The sequence below is a fragment of the Somniosus microcephalus genome, unplaced genomic scaffold (genome assembly GCF_052327205.1).
Source record: "Somniosus microcephalus isolate GS21.2 unplaced genomic scaffold, FLI_Smic_1.0 unresolved_chr1, whole genome shotgun sequence".
In the NCBI taxonomy this organism is placed as follows: domain Eukaryota; kingdom Metazoa; phylum Chordata; class Chondrichthyes; order Squaliformes; family Somniosidae; genus Somniosus; species Somniosus microcephalus.
In genome coordinates this window covers 6,764,221-6,783,477 of record NW_028225179.1, presented here as the reverse complement: position 1 = coordinate 6,783,477, position 19,257 = coordinate 6,764,221, and the positions used below count along the sequence as shown (strand labels likewise).

General features: G+C 50.3%; 1 protein-coding gene across 1 annotated transcript; it reads left to right on the top strand.

The window, feature by feature from the left end:
- Positions 1 to 1,430: 1,430 nt before the first annotated feature.
- Positions 1,431 to 6,379, top strand: LOC147093362 (uncharacterized). The gene is made up of 2 exons (XM_085974195.1): positions 1,431 to 1,438; positions 4,722 to 6,379. Exons 1-2 carry the CDS (start codon positions 1,431 to 1,433, stop codon positions 5,428 to 5,430), a joined length of 717 nt encoding a protein of 238 aa, XP_085830321.1. The 3' UTR covers positions 5,431 to 6,379.
- The last annotated feature ends 12,878 nt before the right edge of the window (positions 6,380 to 19,257 follow it).

Below are 19,257 nucleotides of genomic sequence, written 5' to 3'. Positions count from 1 at the left end.
TTCCTCCTCCACAGTATGGTTACTAATTTGGTTAGCCCAATCTATATGTAGATTAAAGTCACCCGTGGTAACTGCTGTGCCCTTATTGCACGCGTCTCTAATTTCCCGTTTAATGCCATCCCCAACCTCTGCATTACTGTTTGGAGGTCTGTATAACACTCCCACTAACGTTTTCTGCCCCTTGGTATTTCTCAGCTCTACCCATACAGATTCCACATCATCAGAGCTGCTATCCTTCCTTTCAATTGTGTTAATCTCCTCTTTAAAAAGCAATGCTACCCCACCTCCTTTTCCTTTTTGCCTATCTTTCCTGAATATTGAATACCCCTGGATGTTGAATTCCCAGCCTTGGTCACCCTGGAACCATGTTTCCGGAATCCCAATCATATCATATCCGTTTACCTCTATTTGCGCAACTAATTCATCCACCTTATTACGAATGCTCTTCGCATTAAGACACAAGGCCTTCAGGCTTGTTTATTTAACACTCTTACACCTTTTAGAATTATTATTTACTGTGGCTATGTTTGATTTAAACCCATGATTTCTCTGACCACCACCTTTGTTTTTCTCCTTCCTGTCTTTTGCTTCTTTCCTTGTTTCCCTTTCCTCTGTCTCCCTGCTCAGGTTCCCAGCCCCCTGCCATTTTAGTTTAAACCCTCCCTCAGAGCACTAGCAAACACTCCCCCTAGGACATCGGTCCCGGTCCTGCCCAGGTGCAAACCGTCAGGTTTGTACTAGCCCCACCTCCCCCAGAACCGGTTCCAATGTCCCAGGAATTTGAATCCCTCCCCCTTGCACCATTCCTCTAGCCACGTAGTCATCTGAAATATCCTTCTACTTCTACTCTGACTAGCACGTGGCACTGGTAGCAATCCTGAGATTACTACCTTGGAGGTCCTATTTTTAAATTTACCTCCTAACCCCCTATATTCAGCTTTTAGGACCTCATCCCGTTTTTTTACCTGTATCGTTGGTACCTATATGCACCACGACAATTGGCTGTTCACCCTCCCCTTCCAAAATGTTCTGCAGCCGCTCTGAGACATCCTTGACCCTTGCACCAGGAAGGCAACATACCATCCTGGAGTCATGTTTGCAGCTGCAGAAATGCCTATCTATTCCCCTTACAATAGAATCCCCTATTACTATAGCTCTCCCACTTTTTCCTCCCGTCCTGTGCAGCAGAACCACCCATGGTGCCAGGAAGTTGGCTGCTGCTGCCTTCCCCTGATAAGCCATCCTCCCCAACAATATCCAAAGCGGTATATCTGTTTGAGAGGGGGATGGTCACAGGGGACCCCTGCACTACCTGCCTGCGCCTACTACTCTGCCCGGTGGTCACCCATTCTCTTCCTGCCTGTGCAACCTTTACCTGCGGTGTGACCAACTCCCTAAACATGCTATCCACGATGTCCTCAGCATTGCGAATGCTCCAGTATGTATCCACTCGTAGCTTCAGCGCTGCAATGCGATCTGTCAGTAGCTGCAGCTGGATACACTTCCCGCACACATGGTTATCAGGGACACAGGAAGTGTCACAAGAACTACAGACACCCAATAAACTCTGCCGCCTCGCTCTTTATATCACCGCCGCCGCTCCTCACAGGTCCGCTGCTGTGGGGCCTACCTGCTCCACCACCTCGCTTTATATCACCGCCGCCGCTCCTCACAGGTCCGACGCCGCCGCCACTGTGGGGCCTACCTGTGCCTCGGATAATAGATACATAGAAGATAGGAGCAGGAGTTGGCCATTCGGCCCCTCGAGTACTTGAAGGAAAGAAATTTGCAGGGTTACGGGGATAGGGCAGGGAGTGGTCTTGCAGAGAGCCGGCACGGGCTCGACGGGCCGAATGGACTCCTTCTGTGCTGTAACCATTCTATGATTCTATAAAATATTAGAAAGTTTGTTCCACAGAAGCACGGGGTTTATCTGCTTTTATTGATGAATTTAAAAAGTCTCTATTAAAACCTGAGCCAGTGTGTTGTGAGCTAAAGAGCCTTGTGTCCAATGAGGGGAATGAAGGCCCACAGCCGCCCCTGGCCCCGGGCCCTGAACAAGGGAACTGGCGAAACTCGCTGCCCTGCGGATCAGACAATCAGCCGGCGCTAGTCCCGCCCCTCGGGCTCCCCGATTGGTTGGAGGACCCGCCGCCGGCTCGCTCCACCAGTCCCGCCCACTGGGTGCCACTAGTCCCGCCCCTCGGGCTCCCCGATTGGTTGGAGGACCCGCCGCTGGCTCGCTCCTTCAGCCCCGCCCGCTCGTTCCTCCAGCACCGCCCCTCGGGCTCCCCGATTGGTCGGAAGCTCCCGTCAATCAGGCCGCGGGCCTGGGTCACGTGTCCCCGAGGAGATCACGTTAACCGTCGAACTGACGCCGCTCGGTCCAGGGCCTCGCGGATTCTCAGGTTTTTCTATTTATTCTCTCCCGATCCACCCCTCCCCCCCGCACCCCGCGCGATTCCCCACCCAATCGGAGCGGAGAAAACTCACTTCGCGTCACCGATCCACACTCTGAAACTGACACCAAGGCCTTTCCCCGGAATGCCCCGCGCCGACTCCGTCCGGCAGGATCCAACCGCGCAGGCGCAGCTCTGACTGGGGGAGGGGGGTTGGTGTCCTCTGGGCATGCGCGGTTATTACCCTTGGTGACCGGGAGGGGTCGCTGTGCCGGACTGGGCCCAAACCGCCGCTCCGTGTGCGCATGCGCGGACGCTCGGCTGTCAATCAACCAACCGCCAGAAGAGGTCGCTGGTGAGACCAGTGAAGGAAGAAAGACTTGGATTTATATAGCGCCTTTCACCACCACTGGACATCCCAAAGTACTTTACAGCCAATGAAGTGTAGTCACTGTTGTAATGTAGGAAACGCAGCAGCCAATTAGAGCACAGCAAGCTCCCACAAACAGCAATGTGATAATCAAATCAAATCAAATCAACTTTTATTGTCATTGTTAGTGCACAAGTGCAGTACAACGAAATGTAGGCTTGCGGCTCCCGAGAGTGTACATTTGGATTAAGACATTTAAACATTCAACATACATTTGGCTTGTAGTATATTAACATAAATATAACCATAATAAAGTGCATTGGCAGATGTGCAGGCTTTAGAGTTTATTTGTGGAGTTCAGTAGGATGACAGCCCTGAGAAAGAAGCTGTTCCTAAATCTGGTCCAACGGGTGCGAATGCATCTGTAGCGTCTCCCAGATGGCAGGAGGGCGAACAGACTGTGGCTGGGGTGGGTAGGGTCTTTGATGATGGACCGTGACCTCCGTAGACAGCGTTTCTGGTATATGTGCTCTATGGTCGGTAGCCGGGTGCCGGTAATGCGTTGGGCAGTTTTGACTACCCGCTGCAGGGCTTTCTGGTCATAGCAGCTACAGCTGCCATACCATACTGTGATACAGTTTGTCAGGATGCTCTCTATAGTGCAGAGGTAAAAGTTAGAGAGGATCAGGGGTGACAGATTACATCCCTTCAGCCTCCTTAGGAAATATAGGCGCTGCTGGGCCTTCTTCAACAGAGAGGAGGTGTTGAGGGACAAGGAGAGGTCTTCCGTGACCAGATAATCTATGTGTTTTGTTATGTTGATTGAGGGATAAACACATTGGCTAGGACACCAGGGATAACTCCCCTACTCTTATTCAAATAGTGCTATAGGATCGTTGACATCCACCTGAGAGAGCAGACGAGGCCTCGGTTTAACGTCTCCTCCAAAGAACAGCACCTCTGACAGTGCCGCACTCCCTCAGCACTGCACTGGAGTGTCAGCCTAGATTTTTGTGCTCAAGTTTTTGGAGTGGGACTTGAACCCACAACTTTCTGACTCAGGCGAGAGTGCTACCCACTGACTGACACTGAAGAACAAGCAGTTCTGACGAAAGGTCATCGACCTGAAACGTTAACTCTGTTTCTGTCTCCACAGATGCTGCCTGACCTGCTGAGTATTTCCAGCAGTTTCTGTTTTTATTAAAGAAACGAGGGAGTGATTGCTGACGGTAAGAATGTTGGGTCGTCCTGCGCATGCGCACTGCCCTGGCGGCCGAGGCAAAACACCGACTCGCCCCCACCTGAGCCGTGCACCAGTACCAGATGTTGCGGCTCCGCATGCGCGCCCAGTGTTCCAACCGTGGGGTTTTGTGTGCTGAGCATGCGCGTTGCGGACAGATTGGGACGGGCGATTGTAGAGCAGGAGGGAGAGCGCGGGGGCCATGAGCACAGACGCGGGACTCAGAGTCAACAGAGTGCTTTCTGCAGCGTCGGGACTTGTGGGTATTACAGCCACCATTACTGCTGATCCTTTCAACCAACCTGTGCAGCAGCTGGAGCCTGAAAATCAGCTTCACTGCCCCTAGGTTCGGAAAGAGGAAAATTAAACAACAGTTTGTCTCTGATCCTTTTCTGATCTCGATTTACAGGGTTATAGAAGTAGAGCAGTTACAGGCGGGAAGCTCAGACCAAACATCACGTCAAGATCTGACAGAGTCGCTCGATTCATCAGGACCTGAATATCATCGGCCTTTGCACATGGAACGAGAAAGTAGCGATGACAAACCGCACACGTGTTCAGTGTGTAGACACGGATTCAGCCGATCGCCTGACCTGGTGAGACACGTGCACCGTCACACCGGGGAGAAACCGGGTAAAGGTGGGGACGGTGGGAAGGGAGTCAGTTCCCTGTCTGCATTGGAAGTTCAACGGCGCAGTCACACCAGGGACAGTCCGTTCACCTGCTCCGTGTGTGGAAAGGGATTTGTTTGTTCATCCCACCTGCAAACACACCAGAGAGTTCACACTGGGGAGAGACCATTTCAATGTCCTGACTGTGGGAAGAGCTTTAAAAGCCCCGGGCATCTGAAGCGACACCAGCTTGTTCACACTGATGAGAGGCCGTTTACATGTTCTGACTGTGGGAAGAGCTTTAAAAGCCCCGGGGATCTGAAGGGACACCAGTGCCTCCACACTGTGAAGAGGCCATTCACCTGCACCGTGTGTGGGAAGGGATTCTTGCAGTCCTCCACCCTGCTGACACACCAGCTTGTTCACACTAATGAAAGGCCATTTAAATGTTCTCACTGTGGGAAGAGCTTTAAAATCCCCCGCGAGCTCAAGCAACACCAACGAGTTCACACTGGGGATAGGCCGTTCACCTGCTTCGTGTGTGGGAAGGGATTCACTCAGTCATCCACCCTGCAGACACACCAGCTTGTTCACACTGATGAGAGACCCTTTAAATGTTCTGGCTGTGGGAAAAGCTTTAAAAGCTCCAGGGAGCTGAAGAGACACCGGCTCCTATACACTGGTGAGAGGCCGTTCACCTGCTCCATGTGTGGGAAGGGATTCACTGAATCATCCACCCTCTTGTCACACCAGCTTGTTCACACTGACGAGAGACCCTTTAAATGTTCTGACTTGTGGGAAGAGCTTTAAAATCTCGAAGAGCCTTAAGGGACACCAGCGTCTTCACACTGATCATCAAATCTAACAGCACAGAAGGAGGTGATTCGGCCCATCGTGTCTGTACCCATCGTGTCTTTGAAAGAGCTGTCCAATTTAGTCCCGAACCCCAGCTTTATCCCCAGAACTCTGCAAACTAGTCCTCTTCAAGGACATGTCCAATTACTGTTTGAAAGTTCCTGTGGAACCTGATTCCAGCATCCTTTCAGATGGTGCGTTCCAGATCTTAACAACCCTCTGTGTGAAAACAATTCTCCTCATTTCACCTCTAGTTCTTTTAGCAACTATTTTAAATCTGTGACCTTTGGTTACCGACCCACTTGCCAGAGTGAACAGTTTCTCCCTACTTGCTCGATCAAAACCCCTCATCATTTTGAACACCTCTATTAGGTCTCCTCTTAACCTTCTCTGCTCTAAGGGGAACAATCCCAGCTTCTCCAGTCTCTCCACATAACTGAAGTCCCTCATCCCTGGTACCATCCTGGTCAACCTCCTCTGCACCCTCTCCAAGGCCTTGACATCCTTCCTAAAGTGTGGTGCCCAGAACTGTACACAAGACTCCAGCTGAGGCCAAAACCCTGCAGCTGTACAAAACCCTGGTTAGACCACACCTGGAGCACTGTGAGCAGTTCTGGGCATCACACCTTAGGAAGGATATATTGGCCTTGGAGGGAGTGCAGCGTAGGTTTACCAGAATGATACCTGGACTCCAAGGGTTAAGTTACGAGGCGGGATTACACAAATTAGGGTTGTATTCCCTAGAATTTAGAAAGTTAAGGGGTCATCTGATCGAAGTTTTCAGGATATTAAGGGGAACAGATAGGGTAGATAGAGAGAAACTATTTCCGCTGGTTGGGGATTCTAGGACTGGGGGCATAGTCTAAAAATTAGAGCCAGACCTTTCAGGAGTGAAATTAGGAAACATTTCTACACACAAAGGGTGGTAGAAGTTTGGAACTCTCTTCCGCAAACAGCAATTGATGCTCGATCAATTGTTAATTTTAAATCTGAGATTGATAGGTTTTTGTTACCCAAAGGTATTAAGGGATATGGGCCAAAGGTGGGTGTTTGGAGTTAGATCGCAGATCAGCCATGATCTCATTGAATGGTGGAACAGGCTCGAGGGGCTGAATGGCCTCCTCCTGTCCTGATACTAAGATGGGTGGGAAAGCAAGTTGTGCAGAGGACTCAAAGAACCTGCAAAGGGATATAGACAGGCTAAGTGAGTGGGCAAACATTTGGCAGATGGAGTATAATGTGGAAAAGTGCGAGGTTATCCACTTTGGCAGGAAAAATAAAAAAACAAATTATTATTTAAATGGAGAGAGATTACAAAATGCTACAGTTCAGAGGGACCTGGGGGTCCTTGTGCATGAAACACAAAAAGTTACCATGCAGGTACAGCAAGTAATCAAAAAGGCAAATGGGATGTTGGCCTTTATTTCAAGGGGGTTGGAGTATAAAAGCAGGGAAGTCCTGGTACAACTGTACAGGGTATTGGTGAGACCACACCTGGAGTACTGCATACAGTTTTGGTCTCCTTATTTAAGGAAGGATATACTTGCATTGGAGGCAGTTCAGAGACGATTCACTAGGTTGATTCCAGAGATGAAGGGGTTGACTTATGAGGAAAGGTTGAGCAGGCTGGGCCTATACTCATTGGAGTTTAGAAGAATGAGAGGTGATCTTATTGAAACATATAAGATACTGAGGGGGCTCGACAGGGTAGATGCAGAGAGGATGTTTCCCCTCGTGGGGAAATCTAGAACTCGGGGGCATAGTTTCAGAATAAAGGGTCATCCTTTTAGAACTGAGATGAGGAGGAATTTCTTCTCTCAGAGGGTCGTAAATCTGTGGAATTCTCTGCCCCAGAGAGCTGTGGAGGCTGGGTCATTAAATACATTTAAGGTGGAGAGAGACAGATTTTTGCAAGATATGGGAGTGAAGGGTTATGGGGAGCGGGCAGGGAAGTGGCTTTGAGCCCAAGATCAGCCATGAACTTATTGAATGGCGGAACAGGCTCGAGGGGCTGAATGGCCTCCTCCTGTCCTATGTTCCTAACTAGTGATTTGTAAAGGTTTAGTGTAACTTCCTTGCTTTTGTATTCAATGGGCCTATTTACAAAGCCAAGTATCCCACACGCTTTCTGAACCGCCTCACCAACTTGCTGTGGCACTTTCAAAGATTTGTGAATATGGGTGTGGTAAACCACTTTTACCGTTCACTATCGTTACACTATAGTTATCACTGTTAGATCGTTTCCCTATAGTTATCACTGTTCACATTGTTGTATCACTGTACGAGGTCGCCTCTTGTCACGCTGCTATACCTGGGCTGACCACTGCCGACTCCGCCCATGGCTCCGCCTACCTGCCCGGGTATAAAGGTGGTCGACTGGCTGGTATTCCTCCTTCTTGGATCCGATCACCCACGAGGGTGGGCTCTGTTATTTAGTCAATAAAAACCTATAGTTACTTTCTTAACTCGTCGCTTTTCATTGGACGAATTGATAGGTATATCAATTTTATTGACTAAATTTTAAAATGTCGTCACTTGAGCAGCCAAACAACCAGTCAACGGAGCAGCCAAACGACCAGCCAGACACCCAGCTACAACAGCCACAGCAGCCGGCTTGGCTGCGAGCCCTCAAACCACCGTACCTGGATCTAAACCCACAAGCAACAAACGCAGTCCTCGACTTCAAACACTGGCTGTGCTGCTTCGAATCCTACCTGGAAGAATCCGGCGTCCCTCAGAGATCCAAACTGAGAGTTCTGACCGCCCAAGCGAGCCCTAAAGTATACGCACTCATCCAGGACATTACTACTTACGAGGCCGCTATCAACCTACTGAAACAGCAGTACCGGAGCCCGGTAAATTCCATGTATGCCAGACACCTCCTAAGATCCCGCCTGCAACAGCCAGGAGAGTCTGTAGCTGAATTTTTACGGGCGCTATGAACACTCGGCAGGGACTGTGACTTTAAAGCAGTATCGGCTGCAGAAAACACTGAAGATAACATCCGTGATGCCTTCGTGAAAGGCCTTCGGTCCGACTACTCACGGCAGAGACTGCTGGAATCAAAGGACCTCGACCTGAACACAGCTGCAGCCTTGGCCTACTCCCTAGAAGTGACCCAGCGGGACCTCGAGGTGTATTCCAGGTACAGTTCGCGACTCTGGGACTCGGGCCCGACCCCGACCGCAATACCCCTCGTAGCGCCGCCCCCGGGACCTACCTCAGCGTCGGCGTCCCGGACCCGATCGGGACCGCCACCCCCGGTACCGGCTGCGACTTCGGACCCCCGCGACTGGGCCGCCGGCTGCTTCTTCTGTGGGCAGGCGAAACACCCGAGGTCGCACTGCCCAGCCAAAAACGCGACGTGCTCCAGCTGCCTGAAGAAAGGCCACTTCGCGAAGGCCTGCAGAGGGAGAGCAGCAGAGGCCAGCAGTGCCTCATGCGAACCGTGGGGGCGGCCATCTTCTATCAAGGCCACAGATGAGCAATGGGGGCGGCCATCTTTGATCCAGGCAACCGACGCCAGCAGTGCCTCATGTGGGTTGTGGGGGCAGCCATCTTCTCCACCATTTTGCCCCACCTCGTGGGCGCCTCCATTTTACCCACCACGCTCGACCGCCACCTTACCTCCAGACCTGACGACTGCTTCACCTACAGACTACAGCGACCCGCTCAGCCACACACTAGCCTCCGTCACACTAGACCAAGCTCGCCCGCATCAGCTGTCCAAGTCAATGATGGACATCAAAGTAGACGGCCACGCCACGGCCTGCCTGTTCGACAGCGGAAGCACGGAGAGCTTCATACATCCAGACACGGTGAGCCACTACTCCCTCACTGTCCAGCCAACGCGCAACCGGATCTCGATGGCATCGAGGTCCCACGCCACAGACATCAGCGGCTACTGTGTTGTGACCCTGTCGGTTAAGGGCACGGAGTATAAAAACTTTAAACTCCTCGTCCTGCCCCAGCTATGCGCTGCCGTCCTACTAGGGCTGGATTTTCAATCCCACCTCCAAAGCGTCACTCTAGCATACGGTGGACCCCTCCCCCCGCTCACAGTCGACAACCAGCAGCCTTTAAATCGCCCACCGCGTAACACCTGCGGCCTATCCACCCTCAAGGTCCCGCCACCTTCCCTGTTCGCTAACCTCACCCCCGACTGCAAACACGTCGCTACCAAGAGCAGGCGGTACAGCTCCGGGGACAGAGCTTTCATTAGCTCTGAGGTGCAGCGTCTCCTGAAGGAGGGCATCATCGAGGGGAGCAGCAGCCCCTGGCGTGCCCAGGTTGTAGTCGTTAAGACCGGCAATAAAAACCGCCTGGTCATCGACTACAGCCAAACCATAAACCGGTACACCCAGCTGGACGCATACCCCCTTCCCCGCATATCTGATATGGTCAATCAGATTGCTCAATACCGGGTATTCTCTACCATCGATCTTAAGTCGGCCTACCACCAACTCCCTATCCGCCCCGAGGACCGCCAGTATACCGCCTTCGAGGCGAATGGCCGCCTCTACCACTTCCTTAGGGTCCCCTTCAGCGTCACCAACGGGGTTTCGGTCTTCCAAAGGGAGATGGACCGGATGGTTGACCAGAACGGGTTGCAAGCCACGTTCCCCTATCTAGATAACGTCACCATCTGCGGCCGCGACCGGCAAGACCATGACGCTAATCTGGAAAGATTCCTCCGTACGGCCCAACGGCTGAACCTCACCTACAATAAGGAGAAATGTGTAGTAGAGAACGGAATCATCGGCCCCGATCCCGAAAGAATGCGTCCCCTCATGGAGCTACCCCTTCCCCACTGTCCAAAGGCGCTGAAGAGAACCCTGGGGCTCTTCGCCTACTATGCCCAATGGGTGCCGAATTATGCGGACAAAGCCCGACCCCTCATGAAGTCCACCTCCTTCCCCCTTACGGAAGAAGCGCGCGCGGCCTTCTCCCTCATCAGGGGAGACATTGCTAAGGCCACTATGCACGCAGTGGATGAGTCCATCCCCTTCCAAGTGGAGAGCGATGCATCCGACTTCGCCCTAGCCGCTACCCTCAACCAGGAGGGGAGACCGGTGGCCTTCTTCTCAAGGACCCTACAGGGCCCTGAGATCCGACACTCTTCGGTTGAGAAGGAGGCCCAGGCGATTGTGGAGGTGGTACGCCGCTGGAGGCATTACCTCGCAGGCAAGCGATTTACCCTCCTCACCGACCAGCGTTCGGTCGCTTTTATGTTTAATAACAAGCTGAGGGGTAAAATCAAGAACGACAAGATCTTGAGGTGGAGAATCGAGCTATCCACCTACGATTATGATATCTTGTACCGGCCTGGTAAGCTGAACGAACCCCCTGACGCTCTATCGCGAATTACATGCGCCAGCGCGCAAATTGATAGACTTCAGACCCTCCACAACGACCTCTGCCACCCCGGGGTCACCAGGCTTTACCACTTCATTAAGGCCCGCAACCTGACCTACTCCATCGAGGAGGTCAGGACCATGACCAGGAACTGCCAGACCTGTGCCGAGTGCAAACTGCACTTCTTTAGGCCGGACAGAGCAAGCCTGATCAAGGCCACCCGCCCCTTCGAGCGCTTGAGCATCGATTTTAAGGGGCCCCTCCCGTCCTCTGACCGTAATGTGTACTTCCTCAACATTGTTGATGAGTACTCCCGTTTCCCCTTTGCCTTCCCCTGCCCAGACATGACCAGCACCACAGTCGTTAAATGCCTGAACGACCTCTTTGCCTTGTTCGGGTTCCCAAACTATATACATAGTGACCGGGGCACCTCCTTCATGAGCGAGGAACTCCGTCAGTTCCTACTAGCGAGAGGCATCGCCACTAGCAGGACCACCAGCTACAACCCCCGAGGGAACGGCCAGGTGGAAAGAGAGAACGCGACGGTATGGAAGGCCGTCCTCTTAGCCTTAAAGTCTAAGGGCCTCCCAACCGCTCGCTGGCAGGAGGTCCTCCCGGCGGCGCTGCATTCCACCCGGTCACTACTTTGCACTGCCATTAACGCCACCCCCCATGAACGAATGTTTGTTTTCCCCAGGAAGTCGACTACGGGAACCACGCTACCAACCTGGCTGACTTCTCCGGGGCCTGTCTTGCTGCAAAAGCACGTGAGGGCCCATAAAACGGACCCCCTGGTCGAGAGGGTGAACCTCCTGCACGCCAACCCCCAGTACGCCTACGTGGCATACCCAGACGGGCGGGAGGACACAGTCTCCTTACGAGACCTCGCACCCTCGGGCACCCCGGAGACACCACCGCTACCCCCCCCACCACCCCCCCAATTCCAGCCCAGGTAGACGGTACGCCGGAACCCCAAGCGCCTTTGCATACCTCGCAGACGCCAGCATTAACACCGGAGAACGCAACACCGGCGCTGCGACGATCAGACAGGCTTACGAGGCCTCCGGACAGACTGACATACCAGAACTGGTAGTACACTTCACCCCGCCGGACTCAAATCTAAACAAGGGGTGAATGTGGTAAACCACTTTTACCGTTCACTATCGTTACACTATAGTTATCACTGTTAGATCGTTTCCCTATAGTTATCACTGTTCATTGTTGTATCACTGTACGAGGTCGCCTCTTGTCACGCTGCTATACCTGGGCTGACCACTGCCGACTCCGCCCATGGCTCCGCCTACCTGCCCGGGTATAAAGGTGGTCGACTGGCTGGTATTCCTCCTTCTTGGATCCGATCACCCACGAGGGTGGGCTCTGTTATTTAGTCAATAAAAACCTATAGTTACTTTCTTAACTCGTCGCTTTTCATTGGACGAATTGATAGGTATATCAATGGGCCCCCAGGTCCCTCTGCTCTTGCACCCCCTCAAAATAGTCCCATTTAGATTATACGGCCTCTCCCTGTTGTTTCTTCCAAAGTGCATCACTTCACACTTATCCTCATTTAATTTCATCTGCCTTGTGTCTGCTCATTTCACAGTCTGTCTCTGTCCTTCTGAAGTCTGCTGCTACTACACTCACAAAACTTGGCAACATAGTAAATAGTAAATAGGGCAGCACGGTGGCATAGTGGTTAGCACTGTTGCCTCACAGCGCCAGGGACCCGGGTTCAAATCCGGCCTCGGGTGACTGTCTGTGTGGAGTTTGCACATTCTCCCCGTGTTTGCGTGGGTTTCCTCCGGGTGCTCCGGTTTCCTCCCACAGTCCAAAGATGTGCGGGTTAGGTTGATTGGCCATGATAAAAATTGGCCCTTAGTGTTAGGGGGGATTAAATACGTGGGGTTACGCGGATAGGGCTTGGGTGGGATGGCTGTCGGTGTAGGGACCGGGTGCTAGGGTTTGGATGATCAGCCATGATCTCGTTGAATGGCGGAGCAGGCTCGAAGGGCCGAATGGCCTACTCCTGGTCCTATCTTCTATGTTTCTATGTATCATCCGTAAACCTTGAAATTGTTCACCTATACCCAAGTCCAGGTCAGTTATATATAACAAGAAAAGCAATGGTCCTAATCCCGACCCCTGGGGGAGCCCACTGCATACTTCCCTCCAGTCAGAAAAACGTCCCTCAGCACTGCTCACTGCCTCCTCTCCCTTAGCCAATTAGCAGGAGTGGGCCATTCGGCCCCTCGAGCCTGCTCCACCATTCAATAAGATCATGGCTGATCATCGATCTCCATATCCCTTGATTCCCCCAGAGTCCAACAATCTATCGATCTCAGCCTTGAATATACTCAAAGACTCAGCATTCACAGCCCTCTGGGGCAGAGAATTAGAGATTCACAACCCTCCGAGTGAAGAAATTCCTCCTCATCTCGGTCTTAAATGGCCGACCCCTTATCCTGAGACTGTGACCCCTAGTTCTAGACGAAACAGCCTCTCGGCACCTACTGTGGTGTATGTAACCTGTTCCACCTTAAGAGAACTACCTTAAGAGATGTACTACTTTCTCTTGGCTGCTGTATACTGTAATACCGGTGGTGACCACACCGGTATATAAGTGTTGTGCAAGGATTTGCTGGGCAGTTCAGCCCTGACCTTCGAATAGTAAAGACCTGTTAAAAGTTATTCTTGTTGTCTGTGTCCAGTGATTGATCCTAAACATACTGGGACACACAGACTCAACAGTGGCGACGAGTCCGATCTTACCCTGTGGCAATTTTACATCCAAGGCAGCTTCATCCTCAAAACGGGCGTCGAGAAGAGGCATCCGCCCTCATCATCCTGCTGAGCACCATCGCACGGGAGGCATCGAGAACCCGGGTTAAAAAGAAAAAGAATTCTGACCACGAAGCCCTCCATCAGCGACAGGCAGTGATCATCCCTTCTACCACGGTGGTGGGTAAGCCGATCAGCGACACGAGCAGAAAGTCGGCCGCGTTGACTGCGAAGTAGGGGAGGGAAAACGGAGGAATAAGGGCGGAGAGCTCGACCACGGCCAGTAGAAAGGGCCGGGCTGCAATCGAGGCCGAGAGGCGCAGCGACTGGGGCAGCTTAAGGCTCGAGAGCCGCGGAGAACTCAAACGCAGCCGGTGTACAGGACCGGGCTGCAAGCGGGGCTGCGAGGCAAAGCAGCGTCGGGGAGTTGAGAAGCTTTAGGCTCGAGAGCCGCGGAGAATTCAAACACAGCCGGTGTAAAGGACCGGGCTGCAAGCGGGGCTGCGAGGCAAAGCAGTGTCGGGGAGTGAGAACTGCTGGGGAGGCGAGAACGGCAGCAGCAAGGCAATCGCCATTGCAGCCAGCGGGGGAAGAAGGCAAACGCGGGAATCCGCCATTGTAGTCGGCGGGGGAAGAAGACGAGCGCGGGAAAGACCGCCAAGCGCGGGAAGCCGCCATTTTAGTAGGCGGGGGAAGGAGACAAGTGCGGGAAGCCGCCATTTTGAGAAAAAAAGAAAAATTTAAAAACTTGCAAGGATGCCTAAACATGGGAGCATTAATACCTTTGATAGTGATGTCGAAGACTGGACCACGTATGTAGAACGTATGGAAGTGTATTGTAAAGCAAATAAGGTACCAGATGATGAGAAAGCACTAACCTTATTAAGCTCAATGGGGGTGAAGACATACGGGCTATTGAAGCACCTGATATCACCAAATAAACCGATGGATCAGACTTTCGCGAATATTGTTACTGTCCTGAAAAATCATTTAAGCCCCACGCCGCTGATGATAGTGGAACGATTTAAATTTTACAGGAGAACGCAGTTGAAAGACGAAAGCAACGCTGAATCTTTAACTGAACTACGTAAGCTATCGAAGTACTGTCAGTTTGGAACAGGACTAGTAGATGCGCTGAGAGATAAATTTGTGTGTGGTTTGTCAAAAGAAGGAACACAAAAGCGACTGCTTGAGGAGAATGATCTTACGCTTGATAAAGCTGTCACTATTGCAGCATCGCAAGAAGCCGCAGCGAGAGGCACTGCGGAAATGCAGCTACGGTCACCGGAACTCTGCACCAATCAAATGGTCTTAAGTACAGTAAAATGTTATCGTTGTGGAAAGACAACGCACGATCAGAACCAGTGCTGGTTCAAAAATCAGGAATGCAGAAAATGTGGCAGGCTTGGTCACATAGCTAAAGTATGCCGGTCAGGAAAGAAGACCAGCAACAAAAAGTCACCGCAGGAAAAGTACAGAAAGGTACACAAGGTGACAGAGAACAGTTCGAACGAACAGAAGTCAGATTCAGACTCCAGCAGTAATGAACTGGGTAGTCTAAGAGTAGACAATGTTGGTAAGGAAGCAGACCGCCAAACAATTTGGGTCACACTTCAGATAGCAGGAGTCCAAGTGAAGATGGAGTTGGACACTGGATCGGCATTGACGGTCATGAATAAGAAAGATTACAAAAGGTTATTCCCACATATTCCCCTACGGGAGACGGAGATTGTATTGAAAACATACACGGGGCAAAGAGTATACCCCATCGGGAAGATAGAGGTAAAGGTGGTCCACAAGGGCAAAGAAAGCCGAGGAATGGACTTATATGTGCTACCTGAGGGAGGTCCACCACTTCTGGGATGGGAGTGGATAAGGAAAATAAATATGGACTGGCATTCCTTAAAAGCACTAACGGTAGATTCCGGTACAAAAGATGTCAAACCTAAACGATTGTCCAGAATATTGGACGAGGCTAAAGAGGTGTTCCAACAGGGACTGGGAACACTGAGAGGAATTACGGCAAACATCAAGGTCGAAGAACATGCAAACCCGAAATTTTTCAAAGCAATACGACCTGCTGTGGAAGCTGAGCTGGAAGGGCTAGAACATTCAGGAGTACTGTCTAAGGTAGACTGGAGTGAGTGGGCCACGCCCATTGTCCCCGTCATGAAGCGTTCATCGAGCAACAAGCCGGGGGAACCGGAGAAGGTTTGCATCTGTGGAGATTTCAAGATCACTGTTAATCCGGTGCTTCACACAGTGCAGTATCCGCTTCCGCGGATTGAGGATATCTTCGCTTCGTTGTCTGGCGGGAAACACTTCACCAAGATAGATCTGGCGCAGGCGTACTTACAGATGGAAGTTGAGGAAGAGTCACGCCAGTATCTCACGATCAACACGCATAGAGGCTTGTACCTATGTATAATAGACTGGTTTTTGGAGTGGCATCGGCTCCAGCAATTTGGCAGAGGGCCATGGAGCAGCTATTACAGGGAATTCCAGGTACACAATGTTACCTGGAAGTTATTCTGATTACAGGAGATGATGACGAGGAACACCTTGCAAACTTGGAACTGGTGCTCACCAGATTGAAAGAATATGGTCTTCGAGTTAATCGCCAGAAATGTGAATTCTTTCAGAAGCGGCACGGTGGCATAGTGGTTAGCACTGTTGCCTCACAGCGCCAGGGACCCGGGTTCGAATCCGGCCTCGGGCGACTGTCTGTGTGGAGTTTGCACATTCTCCCCGTGTTTGCGTGGGTTTCCTCCGGGTGCTCCGGTTTCCTCCCACAGTCCAAAGATGTGCGGGTTAGGTTGATTGGCTATGCTAAATTGACCCTTAGTGTTAGGGGGATTAAATATGTGGGGTTACGGGGATAGGGTGGGATATGTGTTGGTGTAGGGGTTACGGGGATCGGGTGGGATATGTGTCGGTGCAGGCTCGATGGGCCGAAATGGCCTCTATCTGCACTGTGGGGTTTCTGTGATTCTGTGATATGGGTATGATCTTGTGGCCATTACAGAAACATGGCTGCAGGGTGACCATGACTGGGAATTAAACATACCAGGTTATTTAACAATCAGGAAGGACAGGCAGGAAGGGAGAGGAGGTGGGGTGGCTATGTTAATAAAGGAAGGAATCACTATAATACAGAGAAATGATATTGGGTCAAAGGAGCAGGATAGTGAAACAGTTTGGGTGGAGATAAGGAATAATACGGGGAAAAAAACACTAGTGGGTGTAGTCTATAGGCCTCCGAACAGTTGCAACTCTGTTGGACGGAGTATTAATCAGGAAATAGTTGAGGCTTGTAATAAGGGAACAGCTATAATTATGGGGGATTTTAATTATCATATTAACTGGACAAATCATATTGGGCAGAGCAGCCTTGAGGATGAGTTCATTGAGTGTATTAGGGATGGGTTTCTTGAGCAGTATGTAACTGAACCGACCAGGGGGCAAGCAACCTTAGATTTGGTCCTGTGTAATGAGACAGGATTAATTAAAAATGTCCTAGTAAAGGATCCCCTTGGAATGAGTGACCATAACATGGTTGAGTTCCATATTCAATTAGAGGGTGAGAAGGTTGGATCTCAAACAAGCGTGCTGAGCTTGAATAAAGGAGACTATGAAGGTATGAGAGCGGAATTAATTAGAGTGGACTGGGAAAATAGATTAAAGGGTAAGATGGTACATGACCAGCGGTGTACATTTAAGGAGTTATTTTACAACTTCCAAAAAAAATATATTCCACTGAGGGAAAAAGGGTGTAAAAGAAAAGATAGCCATCCGTGGCTAAGTAAAGTAATTAAGGATAGTATCCGACTAAAAACAAGGGCATATAAGGTAGCCAAATCTAGTGGGAGGATGGAAGATTGGGAAGTCTTTAAAAGACAGCAAAAAATAACTAAAAGATTGATTAAGAAAGGGAAGATAGATTATGAAAGTAAATTAGCAAAAAATATAAAAACAGACAGTAAAAGTTTCTATAGTTATATAAAAAGAAAAAGGGTGGCTAAAGTAAATGTTGGTCCCTTAGAGGATGAGACCGGGAAATTAATGGTGGGAAACATGGAGATGGCAAAAACACTGAACAATTATTTTGTATCAGTCTTTACAGTAGAGGACACTAAGAATATCCCAACACTGGACAAACAGGGGGCTCTAGCGGGGGAGGAACTAAATACGATTAAAATCACTAAGGAAGTGGTACTTGGTAAAATAATGGGACTTAAGCCGGATAAATCCCCTGGTCCTCATGGCTTGCATCCTAGGGTCTTGAGGGAAGTAGCGGTAGGGATTGTGGATGCATTGGTAATAATTTTCCAAAACTCACTGGACTCAGCAAAGGTCCCGGCAGATTGGAAAACTGCTAATGTAACACCCTTATTTAAAAAGGGTAGTAGGCAGAAGGCTGGAAACTATAGACCTGTTAGCCTAACATCTGTGGTTGGTAAAATGTTAGAGTCCATTATTAAGGAGACAGTAACGGGACATTTGGATAAACATAATTTAATAGGACAAACTCAGCATGGTTTCATGAAGGGGAAGTCATGTTTGACAAATTTGCTTGAGTTTTTTGAGGAAGTAACATACAGGGTGGATAAAGGGGAACCAGTGGACGTAGTGTATTTAGACTTCCAAAAGGCATTTGACAAGGTGCCACACAAAAGATTATTGCTCAAGATAAAAAATCACGGGATTGGGGGTAATATTCTGGCGTGGGTGGAGGATTGGCTCTCTAACAGAAAGCAGAGAGTTGGGATAAATGGTTCGTTCTCAGATTGGCAACCAGTAACTCGTGGTGTTCCGCAGGGGTCAGTGCTGGGTCCCCAACTCTTTACAATCTATATTAACGATTTGGAGGAGGGGACCGAGTGTAACATATCAAAGTTTGCAGATGATACAAAGATGGGACGGAAAGTAGTGAGTGAGGAGGACATAAAAAACCTGCAAAGGGACATAGACAGGCTAAGTAAGTGGGCAGAGATTTGGCAGATGGAATACAATACTGGAAAGTGTGAGGTTATGCACTTTGGCAGGAAAAATCATAGAGCAAGTTATTATCTTAATGGCAAGAAACTGGAAAGTACTGTAGTACAAAGGGATCTGGGGGTCCTGGTGCACGAAACTCAAAAAGTTAGTATGCAGGTGCAGCAAGTGATTAAGAAGGCCAATGGAATGTTGGCTTTTATTGCTAGGGGGATGGAATATAAAAACAGGGAGGTATTGCTGCAGTTGTACAAGGTATTGGTGAGACCGCACCTGGAATACTGCATACAGTTTTGGTGTCCATACTTAAGAAAAGACATACTTGCTCTCGAGTCAGTACAAAGAAGGTTCACTCGGTTAATCCCGGGGATGAGGGGGTGGTCATATGAGGAGAGGTTGAGTAGATTGGGACTCTACTCATTGGAGTTCAGAAGAATGAGAGGCGATCTTATTGAAACATATAAGATTGTGAAGGGGCTTGATCGGGTGGATGCGGTGAGGATGTTCCCAATGATGGGTGAAACTAGAACTAGGGGGCATAATCTTAAAATAAGGGGCTGCTCATTCAAAACTGAGATGAGGAGAAACTTCTTCACTCAGAGGGTGGTAGGTTTGTGGAATTTGCTGCCCCAGAAAGCTGTGGAAGCTACATCA